This window comes from Bubalus bubalis, chromosome 6 (genome assembly GCF_019923935.1).
Source record: "Bubalus bubalis isolate 160015118507 breed Murrah chromosome 6, NDDB_SH_1, whole genome shotgun sequence".
Taxonomy (NCBI): Eukaryota; Metazoa; Chordata; class Mammalia; order Artiodactyla; family Bovidae; genus Bubalus; species Bubalus bubalis.
Window position 1 is genome coordinate 109874695 of NC_059162.1, and position 19821 is coordinate 109894515.

General features: G+C 40.8%; 1 protein-coding gene across 4 annotated transcripts in view; it reads left to right on the forward strand.

Moving 5' to 3' along the window:
* Window positions 1-19821, forward strand: part of KIAA0319L (KIAA0319 like) — a 98635-nt gene that overhangs the window by 20500 nt on the left and 58314 nt on the right. For 3 of the 4 annotated variants that reach the window (XM_006051563.3, XM_006051564.3, XM_025289107.2), the window contains one exon: window positions 16528-17039. In XM_006051563.3, the coding sequence (XP_006051625.2) occupies window positions 16528-17039 (512 nt within the window). Of the gene's footprint in view, window positions 1-16031; window positions 16186-16527; window positions 17040-19821 lie in introns of those variants that run through there. The other variant, XM_025289105.2, reaches the window with a different exon arrangement.

Consider the following 19821-nt stretch of genomic DNA (forward strand, 5'->3'; position numbering starts at 1 on the left):
AGTCACAGTTTCTCTTAAATACATGGTTTAATCATTAGCCTTCAATCTGCCTTTAAATATTATAAAGCTCCTGATGACTGGCTCTTTTCTAAGCAGGTGACTTTATGGTAGGAGAGCTATTTTCAGCGATACCAGCATTTCGATTCTTATTCTCACTTATGACTTGGTTGTGAAAATGGCTTTCAACTAAATCTTAACAGATACATCTTTTGAAACTTTATAGCAACCTGTCCAATTAATGCAAACTTTTGATTTATTAATAAGTATCAGGTAGAAACTAAAAGTGATAGAATTGTGGTGGACTGGTTTCCATTCATCTAGGTGACCAGAACTTAGATGCGTCCTTTTCTTTTTCTTTTCATCATTACTCAGGTGAAGGGAAATTGAATGGATCTAAATGTCATCGGTGATGGATGACTATTTGCCTAGTTGAACTGGGAAGCTATTCTCCACCGATGCTTTGTTCTGAAAGTTCCATGGTGAAAGCCTATCTTGCCTTTGAGTGAAGTGGAGTGGTCTGAAATAGATAACTCAGGGAACTGGAAATCGGTTGGTCCTTTCATGAGGAAAGATTGCTTTGTGATTTGAAAAGATTTTTCAGTTCGGTGTTAGGCAGGAAAGGCTGTATCCTAGCTGGTTATGTTAGATTCCATTATCTCTTTTTTAATCCATTTGGCTTTTCTTTAGTTTCTCATTTTGCACATCTCTCGTCATACCTGCCGTTCAGTGCTCTCCCCAGTTTAATTCAAAAAGCTCTTTCTCATTTCTTAGTGAACTGAGAACTTTGGTTTTCTCTCCTATCCCTCCCTTCTTTTAGCTAAGGAAATGAAATAACATTAAGAGTCTGACTAAAACTTAAGTAATTCCATATTAGAACGGACATCTTTTGACAGATATTGTTAGTTAAGAAAATAACATAATTTTAAAAGTTTACCCAATTTTTAAATACATTTAAAGATAATTCTTTGAATGCCTACTATGTGCCAAGCATTTTGCTCTGTCAACAAATACAGAGAATGTTCTGCAAGAGAATACGCTAGTCATAGCAAACACCCTCTTACAACAACACAAGAGATGACTGTACGCCTAGACATCACCAGATGGTCAATACTGAAATCAGATTGTATTCTTTGTAGCCAAAGATAGAGAGGCTCTATACAGTCAGCAGAACAAGACCAGGAGCTGACTGTGGCTCAGATCATGAACTCCTTACTGCAAAATTCAGACTTAAATTGAAGAACGTTGGGAAAACCACTAGGCCATTCAGGTATGATCTAAATGAAATCCCTTACAATTATACAGTGGAAGTGACAAATAGATTCAAGGGATTAGAGCTGATAGAATGCCTGAAGAACTGTGGCAGAGGTTTGTAACTTACAGGAGGTGGTGATCAAAACCATCCCCAAGAAAAAGAAATGCAAAAAGGCAAATAGTTGTCTGAGTAGGCCTTACAAATAGCTCAGAAAAAAGAGAAGTTAAAGGCAAAGGAGAAAAGGAAAGATATATGCATCTGAATGCAGAGTTCCAGAGAATAGCAAGGAGAGATAAGAAAGCCTTTTTAAGTGAACAATACAAAGAAATGTAGGAAAACAATAGAATGGGAAAGGCTAGAGATCTCTTCAAGAAAATTAGAGATACAAAGGGAACATTTTATGCAAAGATGGGTACAATAAAGAACTGAAACGGTATGGACCTAACAGAAGCAGAAGATATTAAGAAGAGGCGGTAAGAATACACAGAAGAACTATACAAAAAAGATATTAATGACCCAGATAACCATGATGGTGTGATCACTCACCTAGAGCCAGGCATCATGGAGTATGAAGTCAAGTGGGCCTTAGGAAGCATCACGAACAAGCTAGTCGAGGTGATGGAATTCCAGCTGAGCTGTTTCAAATCCTAAAAGATGCCGTTAAAGTTCTGCACTCAACATACCAGCAAATTTGAAAAACTCAGCAGTGGTCACAGGACTGGAAAAGGTCAGTTTTCATTGCAATCCCAAAGAAAGGCAATGCCAAAGAATGCTCAAACTACCGCACAATTGCATTCATCTCACACACTAGTAAAGTAGTGCTCAAAATCCTTCAAACTAGGCTTCAACAGTATGTGAACAGAGAGCTTTCAGATGTACAAGCTGGATTTAGAAAAGGCGGAATAACCAGAGATCAAAATGCCAACATCCTTTGGATCATAGATAAAGCTAGAGAATTACAGAGGAACATCTATTTCTGCTTCATTGATTACAGTAAAGCCTTTGACTGTGGATCACAACACACTGTGGAAAATTCTTCAAGAGATGGGAATTACCAGACCACCTTACCGGCCTCCTGAGAAACCTGTATGCAGGTCAAGAAGCAACAATTAGAACTGGACATGGAGCAAGAGCTTGGTTCAAAATTGGGAAAGGAGTACATGTATTGTCACCCTGCTTGTTTAACTTAAATGCAGGGTACGTCATGTGAAATGCCGGACTGGATGAAGTACAAGCTGGAATCAAGATTGCAGGAGGAATATCAATAACTTCAGTTATGCAGATGACATCACCCTTATGGCGGAAAGCGAAGAGGAATTAAAGAATCTCTTTATGAAGGTGAAAAATGAGAGTGAAAAAGCTGGCTTAAGACTCAACATTCAAGAAACTAAGATCATGGTATTCGGTCCCATCACTTCATGGCACATAGATGGGGAAACAATGGAAACAGTGACAGACTTTATTTTCCTGGGCCCCAAAATCACTGGGGACAGTGACTACAGCCATGAAATTAAAAGACGCTTGTTCCTTGGAAGAAAAGCTATGGCAAACCTAGACAGCATATTAAAAAGCAGACATTACTTTGTCTCCAAAGGTCCATATAGTCAAAGCTATGGTTTTTCCAGTAGTCATGTACAATGTGAGAGCTGGACAATAAAAAAGGCTGAGTGCCAAATAACTGATGCCTTTGAACTGTGGTTCTGGGAAAGTCTCTTGAGAGTCCCTTGGACTGCAAGGAGATCATACCAGTCAATCCTAAAGGAAATCAGCCCCGAATGTTCATTGGAAGGACTGATGCTGAAGCTGAAACTTCAATACTTTGGCCACCTGATGGGAAGAGCCGACTCATTGGACAAGACCGTGATGCTAGAAAAGATTGAGGGCAGTAGGAGAAGGGGACGACAGAGGATGAGATGGTGGGATGGCATCATCGACTCAATGGACATCAGTTAGAGTGGACTCCAGGAAGTGGTGAAGGATAGGGGAACCTGGTGTGCTGCTGTCCATGGGGTCGCAGAGTCAGGCATGACTGAGAGACTGGATAAGAAATACAGAAGTAAAGGTGAAAATCCCAGCTCTTCAAGACGGCAGAATGTTGAGGCGGACAAACGAATATGATCCAGTGAGAGAAATGCAATGGTAGTATGTAGGCTATGCAGAAGACAGGAATCTTCGGTGAAGATTTCTAGGAAGACTTTCTGGAAGAACTGGTGCCTGAGCTGAAATGAAGTGTAATAACAAAAAAAGTAATGGCAACTGATCGTTACTGAGCTTTAATTACATGCCAGGGATTGTGTTAAGTATTTTGCATAGCTTATCTGCTTTTATGTCTATTATAGCCATGTTAGCATTTTTGTTTTTACACATGAAACCGAGAAACTTGACCCAAGTTGACACAGCTAGTAAGTTGACTGGTTTGGTATTAAAACTCAAGCAGTCTTATTTCAGAGACCAAAACCTTAAGAAGAATTGTGGGATAGGGGTAAGAATATGGGTTAGATGGAACAAGGGTATTGATCTTGATATGGGATTTTCTTCTGATTATAGATTTTTTAACATAATTTTCTGAGGTTTCTGTGTGAACATCCAGCCTCACCTTGGAGACTGGATGTATTTTATTAAGCCAAGATTGAATGAGGGAGATTTTCATAATTCCTTTAGCCTGTAAAGTACAATAATAGGTGGGTTAAAAGAACATCTCTCCTCTCTCTTGTCTGTAAATTTTCCCTCTTCTAAGGAGATGTTATGGTACTGTTTTTCTCCTTAGCAGTTTGCCACAATCTGGTACCTTTGAGGCTTCTTTGCTGACAACCTTATAAAAGAATTTACTCTTCTAAGTAGTCTTAACTAGAGAAGTGCTGAAAGGCTTGGGTTTTGTGATTGAGTCCTTGGAAGCTTGTTTTTCCTTCTAGCAGACTGTCTAGAGTTAATGTGAACAGTGGCTGAAAGGTAACTGGTGGGCAGCTAACTCCAAGGAGAGTTTGTTTTTGATTAGAATGGTCTTTGGGAAAAATGGAAACGTTCCAGTGAAGGGAAAGGAGTCAGAATATAGACACAAAGCCTATTGATTCTTCTTTAGCAGTAGTTTAGTTCCAGCAAATCACCTAAACCATGACATTTAACAAACTGTGCTCTTAACAAAGCTAGGCACACAGCAAAGGCAATGAATAGTATTTATTTTTCTTTTCTAAGGACTGCTTTGTGAAGCTACTGCTACCTTTCAATCTAACTTGTATGAATTGAGGAAAAAAGTATCGGCCCTTTTGAAAAGGAAGAGAGAGGGCAATGGTTATTACCCTGGCTTTTTCACAATACCTGATTGCGCCCTTCAAAGGATTCAGTTACCTACTCTGCCATGCTTTCTGAATAAGTTAACCCCCCGCAGGAGAGAGCTGGTGTGGAGAGTGACACGGAACCGTTTTTGTGTTTGTTTATTAGTGGGTGTGCAGGTGACAGGCATGCTGACAGTCAAAAGAAAAGTGGGGGCTGCCCCCCGAGGTGGTTTGTTTTGAACAGTTTCTGTGAGTTGTTTTTGGGATTGATAATATGCCTGCTTGTCTCATTTTCACATGGCAGCCATATTGGCTGAGACCCGCTGCTTCTGAGAGAATATGTACTTCTGGTGATAGCTTCAGGAGGACAGATGGTGTGAAGCCGTAGCTCAGTCACTGCCTGAAGCCCAGATTGAAAGCTTTTACCTTGCTGCTTGGTAATAGTTCATTGTAGGTATAGTTACGAAAGGAAAGCATTGCATGGATTCTTGACCATATTATAAAATTGTGCGATTTCAAGAAAAGAATTTTAGTTTCAATGGATGTTAAAAGTAAGTGCCAATTTTATCTATAAAATATGCTAACTATGTATAGTTTTCCACAGAAACTTGATTCCCCCTTAATGCCCCCCCCACCCCTTAATTCCATCTCTTTGCAACCCCATGGACGACTATACAGTCCTTGGAATTCTCCAGGCTAGAGTACTGGAGTGGATAGTTTTTCCCTTCTCCAGAGGATCTTCCCAACCCAGGAATCAAACCCACATCTCCCTCATTGCAGGCGGATTCTTTACCAGCTGAGCCACAAAGGTAGCCCCCTTAATTCCCAGGAGAATTTATCAGCTGCTCTTTTTTTTTTTTCCTCAAATAAAACCAGTGGGGCATTCTCTTTACTCCCATTCCTACCATCTCAGCCCTTCCATTGGGATACTATTTAGTGAATTTGGTTAAAGTATGAACTTCCAAATGACCTTAACAGTATGGTTCCCAAGATGTCAGTGTTCTGTCTCTACTTCCCTTCTTGGTTGCCAGTCAGCAGTTTCCATGTTAGCTGGAGAAGTCAGGCTCGTTACCTGAGACTTAAGAATGCCAGAGGCAACAACACTGTCTCTAAATATTTCCAGAGTTGTTCACAGCTTTCTAAAAGTATTTGATGAATTTCCTTCTGGCAATAATTCTTATATTCTGTAGACTTTTCTACTCTGCTGGCTTGGAGTTATGAAACCTGGTCTAGATTTTCTGCCAGATTTATTAGAATTCTGTCTTTTGAGAGGTGGTAATGTTAAGTAAGCATTGTTAGTTCCAGAGCTGCCTCTTTTGGGGACCCTCCGGGTAATTCTGCAGTCTCTACTTTGTCATAACCTTAGAAAGAATAAAGTCATGGCTCTGTTTTCACCTTGGGTAGGCTTTCTATATACTCCTACCAACAGTGAGTTCTAGACTTTCCCAAAGGGTTTTCAGTCTAAGGCTCTACCAACTGTAAGCCCCTTTCTGTAAGGATTTAATATTACTTTTGTTTAGGCCCTGGGAGCAGAGCCAGGCTATGGCGGCGTGGGCAGGAGAGGAACTGATCTAAATTTGGAGCTTATTTTCATCTTACCTTTTATACAAGTAACTTCTAGAATCCAATATTGACGCTACCAATGCTTCCCTGCTTCCTCCCCTGATGAATCCTTTATCTCAAGAGTAACAGTAATGAAAACAATGAAAATTAAATCTCGGAGAGGTTAAGTTACTTTTCAGAGGTTAAGTTACTTTTCAGAGGTTAATGAAAATTAATAAGTGATGAATCTAGAGCTGAAACTAGAACCCTTGCCTTTTAACCGTGTAAGATGATTAACCATCTTTTAACCATCTAAGAGGAAGAATTATGATCCACTGAATGAGTGAAAAAGAATTATTCTCCATCCTTCATGTTTGTTACTGAGCCCATAATAGAGCAAGGTTGAATAACATTTAATAAAAAAAAAAACCCTCAAATTCCCACTAAGTGAACATATGAACTAACAGATCAGAGTACCTCCTCTTCTTTCTGGGAGCTATTGGGATTAATTGTTTGAGCAACACTGCAGCCAGCTCACTTCCCTCAGACCTCACCTCTTGGCAATTCCTCTTGGTCACCGTTGAAGATTTACGTGCTTCTGACCATCTGGTCTCTCCCAGGTTCTATTCCATTGAGCTAATACAGGGGATCAGTTTGTCAGATAAGACTCATAAGAATCAGAGACCTTACCCATTACTAAGTTTTAGTAATACTTTTAAGAGTACAGAAATCAAGGGGTGTAAGTGAAGTAGGGAGAGTCTGGAACATCGTCTATGAACCTGTACCAGGTTGCTCTTCCCTCATTGGACATGTCCTCTCCAGCCCAGGATAGTGGATGAGATCTCTAACTGAGGCTTCCAGTCACCTCACAAAGCAGGGGGAGTGTTTGGATTATGAAACATTTCACTTTTATACTACCAGATAGTGTTATATAGCTTATGTGACATTCTTTGGGAAGCCATGGAAGCAAAAGAAGGCCTTTGTAGGACAAACCAGTTTTGTATCCCCCTTACCCCCTGCTTTTATCTCCTCCTCTTTTAGGATCTCAATTTAACCAGAGCTACGAGTGACAAACAGGGAATTAGAATTTTTGCTACCTTCTCTTCGACCTTGTAACCTCCATAAATCCTCTCGACCATTTCCCTGGAGTCTCAATGTGTTTCTGTCTCCCCCCTTCCATTGGTAAGATGCCCTGTTACTCGCCTCCAGGCTTGCACTGTTGTGTCCTAAGGACGGATAGGCAGCCATCCTGTCAGCATCATCAGTTTCTTATCGTATTTTTCCATCTTCTTTTTTTCTCACTATTCAGTGCCTTAACTATTATGATTTGTGTGAATCTGACTTGACATTCCCACATAAATTCATGCTTTTCAACTCACTGGCACTTAACCACTCCTCCCTTCCTAACTTTTTAACTGTGACAAGAAACCACTGAGTTACCAAACCCTCTCTATACTCGAGCTTGTTAGTCAGGACATAGGATAGAGATCATGTTCTGAGATCTGGCTTTCTCTTGGAGAAATGCATATTTCTCCCTCTACCCTGCAGGCAGTGGTTGCTTATTCTCCCATATCCCATGTACCTCTGAGTTTGGAGGTGGAGCTGACTCCTCACTGTCACTTCTTGAACATTACTCCTCCACTTTGGTGTAAAAACTTCTCTTTGAGATTGATAACACTTCTTACCCCGAATCATTACTCATCTGAACCACCTGTCATTCACCCTCTTTCATTTACTGTGGCATATGGGCCTCATCTCTTTTCAGAGTCTTGCCATCGGCCTGGATGTCTTCAGTATGACCCTCTTAGTACCTGACTACCTGGTTTCTTAACCGGGCCACTTGACAGTTCATTTGTTTGTTCATTATTTCAGTATTTCCTTCATGCATAAATGCATTTGTTCATGCATTCATTCAAAAAGGGTTTTTGATCACCTGTTGTTGTTGCTGTTCAGTTGCTGAGTTGTGTCCGACTCTTTGCGACCCCATGGACTGCACCGCGCCAGGCTTCGCTGTCCTTCACCATCTCCCGGAGCTTGCTCAAACTAATGTCCATTGAGTTGGTGATGCCTTCCAACCATCTTGTCCTCTCTGGTTCCCTTCTCCTCCTGCCCTCAATCTTTCCTAGCTTCATGGTCTTTTCCATTGAGTGGGCTCTTTGCATCAGGTGGCCAAAGTATTGCAGCTTCTTTCAGCTTCAGCGTCAGTCCTTCCAGTGATTATTCAGGGTTGATTTCCTTTAGGATTGACTGGTTTGATCTCCTTTCAGTCCAAGGAAGTTTTAAGAGTCTTCTCCAACACTACAGTTTGAAAGCATCAATTCTTTGGCACTCAGCTTTTTTTATTGTCCAGCTCTCACATCTGTACAAGACTACTGGAAAAACCATAGCTTTGACTATATGGACCTTTGGAGGCAAAGTAATGTCTGCTTTTTAATATGCTATCTAGGGTTGTCATTGGAGAAGGTGATGGCACCCCACCCCAGTACTCTTGCCTGGAAAATCCCATGGATGGAGGAGCCTGGTAGGCCGTAGTCCATGGGGTCGCGAAGAGTCGGACATGACTGAGTGACTTCACTTTCACTTTTCACTTTCATGCATTGGAGAAGGAAATGGCAACCCATTCCAGTGTTCTTGCCTGGAGAATCCCAGGGATGGGGGAGCCTGGTGGGCTGCCGTCTATGGGGTCATGCAGAGTCGGATACGACTGAAGCAACTTAGCAGCAGCAGCAAAGTTGTCATAGCTTTTCTTCAAGGAACAAGCGTCTTTTAATTTCATGGCTGCAGTCACTGTCCCCAGTGATTTTGGAGCCCAGCAACATAAAATCTTTCACTGTTTCCATTGTTTCCCCATCTGTATGCCATAAAGTGATGAGACCAGATGCCATGATCTTAGTTTTTTGAATGTTGAGCTTTAAGCCAGCTTTTTCACTCTTTCACCTTCATCAAGGGGCTCTTTAATTCCTCTTTGCTTTCTGCCATAAGGGTGATGTCATCTGCGTATCTGAGGTTATTGCTGTTTCTCCCGGCAATCTTGATTCTAGTTTGTGATTCATCCAGTCCAGCATTTTGCATGATGTACTCTGCCTGTAAGTTAAATAAACAGGGTGACAATATACAGCCTTGACACACTCCTTTCCCAGTTTGGAACCAGTCTGTTGTTCCATGTCCAGTTCTAACTGTTGCTTCCTGACCTGCATACAGGTTTCTTAGGAGGCAGGTAAGGTGGTCTGGTATTCCCATCTCTTTAAGAATTTTTCACAGTTTTTTCACCTACAAGGTAATTTTCTGAGTCCTATGCTAGAATTGGAGATACAGTGGTGGGGGGTGGAGTGGTGGTGGGAAGAAGCCAGACATGGTCCTCTTATTCTGGAGCTTACAGAGAAGTTGTGGGGGAAAGACATTGAACAGATGAAGATACAAATAAATATAACTTTATAAGTTTTATGATTACTTTGAGGCAAAGAGGCTACAGGGTCCAAAGGATGTACTAGAGAGACTTGTCTTGCGTGGGCGTGTCTCTGAGGAAATGATGGTTGAACTGTGTCCTCATATGAGGAGTTAACTGGTTAAAGAAAGGAGGCAAGAAAATTCTGAATAGAGGTGGCAGCATGTATAAAGCCACGTTAGGAGAGGGAGTGTGGTCCATTTGAGGAGTGAATGAAGGCTGGTTGTGGAACATGATGAAGGAGAGGGAGAGCATGATGCAAGGTGGGCTAAAAGGTAGGCAGGGTTCAGATCATATCAGATCTTTTTAGGTTATGTTAAGGATTTTGGTTCATTCAAAGGGAGTGCAGCCATTGAAAATTTTATTTACAATTTTTAAATTTTGTTTTTCCAAATATAATACATATGCATTGCATAAATTCTAAAGGTATATAACCATATTTAGTGAGCAAACAAGTTTCTCAGGTACCTAATTTCCCCTCCTAAAAGCCATCATGCCAGTTTCTTGAATATTCTTCCAAAAATAGTCTATGCATATATATGTGTGTATATACATACATACATATAGACTCCCCCCCGCCCCCACACACACAGATTGTGGCATACTATACACACTGCTCTACACCTTTATTTCTCTACATAATGTTTTAATGTTTCCTGGATATCATTTCATATTATGACTATAGAGAGTGGCCTTTTCCCAGCAACTGCATAAATCTTCCTCAATTTACTTAACCAGTTCTCTGTTGAGGGATGTGTAAGTTATTTCCAGTGTTTTTCATTCCAGACATCATACAGTGACTATTTTGATATCATATCACATATTTGATAATATTTCTGATAAGTAAGCTCTAAAGTTAGCTACCTTTATTCTGTAAAGACTGAATTTCTTTCCTTCATAGCACTTACATTAGTTTGCAGTTCTGCATTTTTTATTATGTCTATTTAATCACTGTCTCCTCCATCTAAATTATAAGCTCCATCAAAGAAATGCCTAGCATGAAACAGGTGCTCAATAATATTTGTTGAGGACTTCCCTGGTGGTCCAGTGGTTAAGACTCTGAGCTTCCACCACAGCGGGTGTGGGTTCAATCCCTGGTCAGGGAACTAAGATGCCGTATGCTGTGCAATGTGGCAAAAGAAAAAAAAACAAACTAAACTAAAAAAAAGGATTGTTGAAGAGATGAAGGAATAAGGAGGTAAGGATAATAGCTAGATGGGAAGTAAGTGTGCTTTTTTAGTTAAACCTTTTATACCAGACAGAAATAATTTGTATCTCTCTAAAAATCAGAGTCATTTGAAATTTATCGGTCTCCTATGTGAAGAGTTGACTCATTGGAAAAGACTCTGATGCTGGGAGGGATTGGGGGCAGGAGGAGAAGGAGACGACAGAGGATGAGATGGCTGGATGGCATCACTGACTCGATGGATGTGAGTCTGAGTGAACTCCGGGAGTTGGTGAGGGACAGGGAGGCCTGGCGTGCTGGGATTCATGGGGTTGCAAAGAGTCGGACACGACTGAGCGACTGATCTGATCTGATTAGTTAACATCCAAATTTAGGCTCTACTCAGTAATAAATTGGAGAAGGAAATAGCAACCCACTCCAGCACTCTTCCCTGGAGAATCCCATGGATGGAGGAGCCTGGTGGGCTGTAATAGTCCATGGGGTCACAAAGAGTCGGACACGACTGAGTGACTTCACTTTTACTTCACTTTTAGTAATAAATAGTAGTTCAAAAAAAGTGTATTCTCATACACCTGGGGTTGGCAAACTTTCTTAAAGGGCCAAATAGTAAATATTTTAGGCTTTACTAATATTGAGATAACTCTGTTGCAGTTGCTTAACTCTGCCATTAGAACAAAAGCAGCCATAGATAATAAATAAATGTGTGAGTGACTATGTTCCAGTGAAGGTTTATTTACAATAATAGGCAGCAGCTAGAGTTGGCCCTTGGACCATGGTTGACGCCACTCGTTTAATGAATCAGTAATGATAACCCTTCTTTCATTCCTGATGTTGTCAATTTGTGACTTCTCTTTTTTTTTTTTTGTCATCAGTCACACTAGAGCTTTACCAGTTTTATTGTCCTTTCAGACAACTAGATTTGTGTTTCGTTGATTTTTCTCTATTGTTTTTTTGTTTGTTTTCTGTTTCATTGGTTACTCTTTATCTTTTTCTTTCTCTGCTTATTTTGGATATAATTTACTCTTTTTTTTTTTTGTCTTCTATGATGAAAGCATAAGATCATTATTTTTCTCCCTGTTAAAGTTTGGCCTTTACTTTTCCGGATCTTTTTGAGTGCATTTATCTACAAACAAAAAAGCTTCATTCTGAAGAATGTAAGACCATAACATATAAGTTTTCTGCAACTTGCTATTTTAACTTAACAAGGTATCATGGGGATATTTCTTCGGCTACATATGGAACTCGACCTAATTCTTTTCACTTGCTGTTTAGTATTCTGCAGTAACTATTTCTATATTGATAGATGTTTAGATTCTTCAAATATTTCACCAGTACAAACTACACTGAAATACAAGTGGGAAATTCTCCAGGATAGAAGTACACAGAATTTTTGTTAAATGTATAATTTTTGTTAAATGTATATATTTTTTTGTTAAATTTTTGTTAAATGTATATTTTTGTTAAATGTATAATTTATTGAATGTCTTCTCAGTGCTCAGAAGGAATAAACCACTTCCATGTGATTTGCCACATTAACTACATTTCATGACTTTTTCTTTGTTATAAATTTTCTTATGTTATTTAAGGGCTGAACTTTGGGGGAAAAGTCTTTCCACATTAATTTTGTTTATAATTTTGTTTCTCTGGGATTGTTTTTCTGATGTCCAATAAGAATTGAGCTCATCCTATGGAATTTTCCACAGTCATTACATCAATAAGGTTTATTTTCACTATGAGTCTTCTATGTCCAGCAAAGGTTGTATATCTGAAAGGTTTTCCACATTTACTGCAGTGGTGGGGTTTCTGTCTTTTATGCATTCTTTGATGATTAATAAGAGTTGAGTTCTTCCTAAAGACTTTTCCACATTGATTATACCAGTATGGTTTCTCTTCAGTATAGATTTTCTTATGTTCCAATACAGTTAAGTTATCCCTGAAAACTTTACTACCTTCATTACATATAAAAGGTCTTTCTTCACAGTGTATTCTGTCATGATGCTCAGTCCTTCTGAGCATAGACTTTCTCACAGTCTTTACATTAGTAAGGGTTTATGACTGGTCTGAATTCTCTTACTTACTTCTCTGACTTAAAAGAATAGAGTTCTTTCTGAAGCTTTTCCACATTCATTGCATTTATAGTGTTTCTCTCTTTAATGAATTCCCTAATGATTAATAATGTTGAGTACATCTTTAAGAATTTCCCACATTCAGTACATCTATAAGGTTGTTTTCTTATGTGAATTTTATGCTGATTAAAAGAAATGAACTGCTCATAATGTCTATCACACATTCTTTATGTTTATGAGATTTTTCTGTCAGTATAATATCTCTGGTGTTTAATAAAGGAGAATTTATATTTGAAGACTTTCCTACATTATAGTACTCTTTCTCTGTGGAACTTCTGTGCTTCTACTTCAAACCTATATCAATTGTGATGCTTTTGTTTGCCCTTTCAAAGCGGACCCTTCAGAAGTATTTATTTTGCTTTAGGTCTGACATCTTTGTGTCAAACCAGTACTCTTGTGCTGTACAGGGACCTGGTGGAGCTTCTCATACTTCCATCCAGGGCTTTACCCCTTGCTTCAGTTGGGCTATTAATTTTGACTTGAAACAGAGAAGCCCCATAACAACAGATTCTTGTAGTTTTCCAGCATCATATATCCCTGTCCATGTTCATCGAATAGCATCTGGGTATCTTCATTCAATCTAAGTAAAGGCCACAACCACATCTCCAAATGTCAGTGGCCCCTGGATCTAGGCCCTTGATAGTCTTGGAGCCATCTGGCTTCTGAAGCACTCTTCCAGGCAAGGGGAGAAAGTTGTGCTTAGGCTAATAGTTCTGGAGGTTGGAAGTCCTAAATCAAGGTGTTGGCTGGGTTGGTTCCTTCTGAATCTTTGGGTAGAATCCTCCTTTAACTCCTCCTAGCTTTTGGTGGTCACTATCAGTCCTTGACTTTTCTTAGCATGCAGCTATATCATTTCAATCTCTGCTTCTATCATCACAATGCATTCTCCATATGTGTCTTTCTAGATCATTGATTTTAGACTTTTCTTCTTTTCTAAAATAAGCATGTAAAGCTATAAATGTCCCTCTAAACATTGCTTTAACTGTATCCCACACATTTTAGTATGTTGTGTTTTCAGTTTCATTCAGTTCAAAATGCTTTCTAAACTTTCATGGTTTCAACCTACACTTGGTATAAATTAGTATTACACCAAGGGGAACCACTATCCAGATGTCTGGAGCTCTTTCTACGTGTAGCTCCTTCTTTTCTGGTAGTTTCTAGCTACCACAGTCACCTTGAACTCTTGTTTCCTCAACTGAGCAAGACCACCGTGCTCTGCTTAGGTTCTCCCCTGTCTCACAATCGGCAGCATGCCTGGTCTGTAAACAGAAAGCCAAAGTGACCATAGGGCTCACCCTTGTTTATTTCCTTTCTCTCTGGGGTCACAGTCCCGGACCACATTGTTGTTCAGTGCCCAAAACCAATTGTTTCATGTTTTTTTTTTTGTCTAGTTTTCTAGTTTCTCAACAGTGGGAAAGCAAATTCTATGGCAGTTTCTCCTTCAAGGACAGAAGTGGCGGTCACGGTACTTTAAAAAAAATACTGGCTTATAGAAAAGTGCAAGTTATTTTCATTTTTGTGGATCTTTTCACTGAAATAAGAGAGACTTTTTGTGAGAGGAATGATGGAAAGTTGATCTAAAAGTAACTGACAGTAGTTATTGATGTAACAATTTACTGATTTCAATAAACTGTGCACTCAGCTGTTACTGAGTCATACCATTGGTTATTGTGTGAGAAGGTGGATGAAGAAATGAGGGGCGTTTCTATAGCTCTTGGTAGCTTCATTTTTAAAATAGTTTCTATTTATTCATCTTTTCTTCAAGAAGTTCTATTTTTTCTGGCCTCTAAGTTGCTTTGTCTGATGTTAGGTTGGTGCCTGTGTTTTTTTTTTTTTTTTTTTAAGCACCGTGGTAGATTGGCTTCCATAGTGATTGACTCCATAATCTAACCTACAGCCTTCCTATTTTTCTCTTGTCTTTCAGTTGACTAGTATCCACATTTAGTAAGTGTTGTCCTTTGGCTTTGGTGGATTATCCAGTTGTTGCTTTAGCCAGTCGTAGCCCTTTTTCAGTTATGCGTGCCTGCAGACATGACTGTATATCGTTTCAGTGGTTTGATTCTACTACACATTTTCTATATGTAGTTCTACATTTTATGTTATAACCCCAGGCTGGGACTAGGGTGAAGAAAGAGGTACCTAGGGTATGAAATTTAAGGAGACACTCAGTCTCAAGGTGGGATAAGCCAACCCTGCACTTACATGACGGAGAAGGCAATGGCACCCCACTCCAGTACTCTTGCCTGGAAAATCCCATGGACGGAGGAGCCTGGTAGGCTGCAGTCCATGGGGTCACTAAGAGTCGGGTACGACTCAGTGACTTCACTTTCACTTTTTGCTTTCATGCATTGGAGAAGGAAATGGCAACCCACTCCAGTATTCTTGCCTGGAGAATCCCAGGGACAGAGGAGCCTAGTGGGCTGCTGTCTATGGGGTTGCACAGAGTCGGACACGACTGAAGTGATTTAGCAGCAGCAGCAGCAGCTGCAGCACCTACATGACTCTTAAGACTAAGCACTTCCTTAACACTTGTGCCCAAGGCATCTCCCTTGCCTCCCCTGGTTCTGGCCCTGTATAATCTTGACTTCTTAGAGGTGGCTCAGATGATAAAGAATCTGCCTTTACCAGATTTGAGTAGTGCAGGAGTACTCGAGGAGTACTCCAGTGCAGGAGACCCAGGTTCGATTCCTGTGTTGGGATGATCCCCTGGAGAAGTGCATGGCTACCCACTCTAGTATTCTTGCCTGGAAAATTCCATGGACAAAGAAACTTGGTGGGCTATAGTCGATGGGATTGCAAAGAGTTGAACATGACTGAGTGACTAACACACACATTACCCTGACCATAGTTGGTTATAGACACCTATATAAGACCTTAAAATGAACTCTGTGTAAAAACTTTAATTTAGAACATGCTTTAACTTTATCTAAGAAAACAGAAATGAGGTAATATTTCAGGAAAACCGGTACCATGCCTGAAAAAATTCAGCGGCTCAAAAGTTTATCCATTAGCAACATTAGCCAGAATTTTGGACCATGTTATCTAGGTTAACCATAGTAGGTCACTGTAGTACTTCTATTCCTTTATTTCTTATTATGACATAGCTTCTCATTAGGAAGTTCATCTAGCAGAATAAAATTTTTGGTAAACTTTACTACTGCTCTGATTAATGCTGTGAGGTGCAAAGCCACCTGACTGTGACCACTTGCTGATTAGAAAATGGATGAACCTGCAGCCTGCAAGAGGTCAAGAGAACGCAGTCTGTGTTGCTGCCAGTTCAGTGGAGGCGGAGTACTCCATCTTCTGCTTCCTGCTCTTCTGGACCCATAATCTTCATACTGTCCCAGAGAAAGGCCTTGGGGGTGAGTGGGACCCTGCCCCCGTCCTTCAGCACACTGTCACCAGAAGAGCTCTGTTGTTTTTTTGTCTCATGAACTGGAGTTCTGTGTAAAAGGTCTACATGCAAGGACTTACTGAGGAGGGGAGCCAGCGGTGAGCGTGGAGCAGTACTTCTACCAGCGAAAATATCCTGAGCCAAAAAACCTTTCTCTTTTGTGTCTTCTTTTCCACTTACCAGACAGCTTTCCCACCCTCTTAAAAACCAGTCTTCAGAATAGCCTCCAGTGTTGGTATTCAGGACTGTTTACAGAGCTGGAGTCTTTGTTTTTATTTCATTTTAAAATGTTTCCATTCTTTGTTTTTAGATGCCAAGGAGAGCAGGTGCCAGCGGGTAAAGACACAGTTTGGTGTTGGCCTGAGATCCAGGGGAGAAAATCACCTCCGGCTTCTAGAAGGAACCCCCTCTCTCCAGTCATGTTGGGCTGCCTGCTGCCAGGACTCTGCCTGTCATGCCTTTTGGTGGTTAGAGGGGATGTGCATCCAGGCAGACTGCAGCAGGCCCCAGAGCTGCCAGGCTTTTAGGACAGACTCTTCCAACTCAATGCTGGTGTTTTTCAAAAAATTCCAAATTGAAGATGATTTGGACTTTCTACCTGAAGATGATGTACCACATATTTTGGGGTTAGATTGGAGCAGGGCATCTTGGAGGAGGCAGAGCCCACCCCGAACTCCACTCAGACCCACTTTATCGCGTGACCAGTGGAGCTTAATCAGGAAGCTTCGGAAGCGAGAGAACCCCAGTGAAGAAGTAGCTGCAGTGACACAGCCTTCTAAAACGAATGAACCAGGTGATCTAAACAGCACCGGCTCTGCAGAGGTAAGCATATGAATAAGGATGACTAGAGAACTGGTTTAATCTGCTTTTGCATTTGGCACACATGAGCTTTGAAGCTGTGCTTGTGGGCAGCGCTCATAGGCTGAGGAGTGTATGTACACAGCTGCTTAGTGTCATCTTAGTAGGGGCTGCCCAGATGTTCAAGGGTAATTTGGTCTTAGAGATGTGCACTCCATGCAGGTCTGACCATTGTTTTGGTTAAAGCAGAAAGCTGCTCATTATCTTGTCTGAGCTGGTTCTTGGCTACAGGTAAGTGTGTTTGTGTGGGCGTTAGTCTCCACCAGCGATTGTGCAGTGTTTTCTGCCAGATTGCAAAACACTTGATTGATGCAGTTGCAGTCAAGTTCTCCTCCTCCTCCCCCATCTCCTGCTGGTAAACACTTTCCTTATGAGGTAGTTTCTGTTCCATTCTAAAGTAACCATCCCGGTGCTGCATAAGACCTGGACCTGCTGGTCTGGGGAGCTGGATGTGGCCATTAGCCAAGAGGCCTCGGGTGAGTTCTTACCAAGCTTTGTATGCCAAGGGAGATACTACCAGTAGAGTTTATTCTGTTTATTATGTTTCTTCATTGTTGGTCTTCCTGGGCAAATGATTAAGAGGAATGACTCAGCCTGTGCTCATTCTCCCTCAGTTGCTGTGACTTATTTTTGTCTGTGTTTTGTCCTGGTTGTCTCTATCAAGTTAAAGCCAGAGTGGGGAGGCTACTACGTGCCAGACACTGTGTGTGCTAATTATTGTGTTATGTCATTTTGTTTAATTTTCATAGCAATATTTCCAAGTATGTGTTATTAACCCCTTTTTCCTAGTGAGGAAACTGAGGTCCGAATAGGTTAAACAATTTGATCATGCAGCTAATGAATAGCAGGGCCTTTCAGTGCGGTTTTAGAGCCTACAGTATTAGGTTCAATTTGCTCATAAACATTTATGGACTTTTATTATCAATGTAAGGCTTCCCTCATAGCTCAGTTGGTAAAGAATTTGCCTGCAATGCAGGAGACCCCGGTTCGATTCCTGGGTCTGGAAGATCTGCTGGAGAAGGGATAGGCTACCCACTTCAGTATTCTTGGGCTTCTCTGGTGGCTCAGCTGGTAAAGAATCTGCCTGCGATTTGATCCCTGATTTGGGAAGATCCCCTGGAGAAGGGAAAGGCCACCTACTCCAGTATTCTGGCCTGGAGAATGCCACAGACTGTATAGTCCATGGAATCACAGAGAGTCGGACACGACTGAGCGACTTTAACTTACTATCAATGTCAGGTACTTTGCTAAGCACTAGAGGTAAACAAGACATGATCTGTGCTCTCAGGAGTTTATAGTCTAGTGGAAACTCAGGCATGAAGATGGTGTTTACAATAGTGTATAATTTTTTTTTTTTTTAAAGAACCAACTTTTAAAATTTTATTAAAAAAATTTTTTTTTGACTGTGCTGGGTCTTCATTGCTGTGCATGGACTTTCTCTAGCTGCAGTGAGTGGGGGCTACTCTGTTTTTGTGGTGTGCAGGCTTCTCATTGCAGTGGCTTCTCTTGTTGCAGAAGCATGGGTTCTAGGGCATGTTGGCTCAGTAGCTGTGGCCCACAGGCCTCGTTGCCCTGCGGCAGGTGGGATTGTCCCAGACCAGGGATCAAACCTGTGTCCCTGGCATTGGCTGGTGGATTCCTAACCACTGGACCACTCGGGAAGTCCCCCAGTAGTGTATAATTATTACATAGTAGATTTATATATTGGGTTGACCAAAAAGTTTGTTTGGATTTTTCTATAACATCTTATGCAAAAACCTGAATGAACTTTTGGCTAACCCAATACTACACAATAGGAACACAAAAGAAGAAGTGATCCTCTTGAGCAGGCAAATGATGTGTATGTGCAGGGAAGAGTTTACAGAGATGTTTAACTTATTTCTTAATGTATGTGTGGAATTACATCTGGGGTTTAAAGGTTAAAAAAAAAAATTCTGGAGAGAGGTCCAGTGTGTGCAGAGGTTTAGTCAGCACATACTTACTGCACATTTACTGTCTGTAAGGCGGTGTACTAAAAGCAAGGCAGTGCAAATATTATATCAAATGAGATCCTGATTTCTGCCCTAATAGAGCTTATACTCTGGAAAGGAAAATAGGCTGACATTTATGATTATTAAATACTTATAACCTCAATGTACATTATAAGAAGGTAAGTAGAGTACTATAAGAACATCTAACAGGGACCTAATTAAGATTAAGGGGTAAAGTTAGGCCACCCTAAGTAAGGTAAGTTGAAGCTGAGATTGAAGTAGAAGTAGGAGTTAGGGGAAAAAAAAACAGGAAGAGTAATTCAGGCAGAAAGAATAACAATTTCAAAGTGTGTTAGATGCCTTAGAACATGGCAAGATCAAAAAGTTGAGAGAGACTGGTCTTGTTTGGCAAACAAAACAAGAGACCTTTAGAGAAAGAAGAGGCTTCAGAGGTGTTCAGAGCCTTGTTGTTGTTTAGTTGCTAAGTCATGGTCAGCTCTTGCGACCCCATGGACTGCAGCACACCAGGCTTCCCTGTCCTGGACTGTCTCCCAGAGTTTGCTCAAATTCACGTCTGTTGAGTCAGTGATGCCATCCAACCATCTCATCCTCTGCTGCCCCTTCTGCCTTCAGTCTTACCGAGCACCAAAGCTTTTTCAATGAGTTGGCTCTTCGCATCAGGTAGTCTAAGTATTGGAGCTTCACAATCAGTCCTTCCAGTGAATATTCAGGGTTGATTTCTTTTAGGATTGACTGGTTTGATCTCCTTGCTGTCC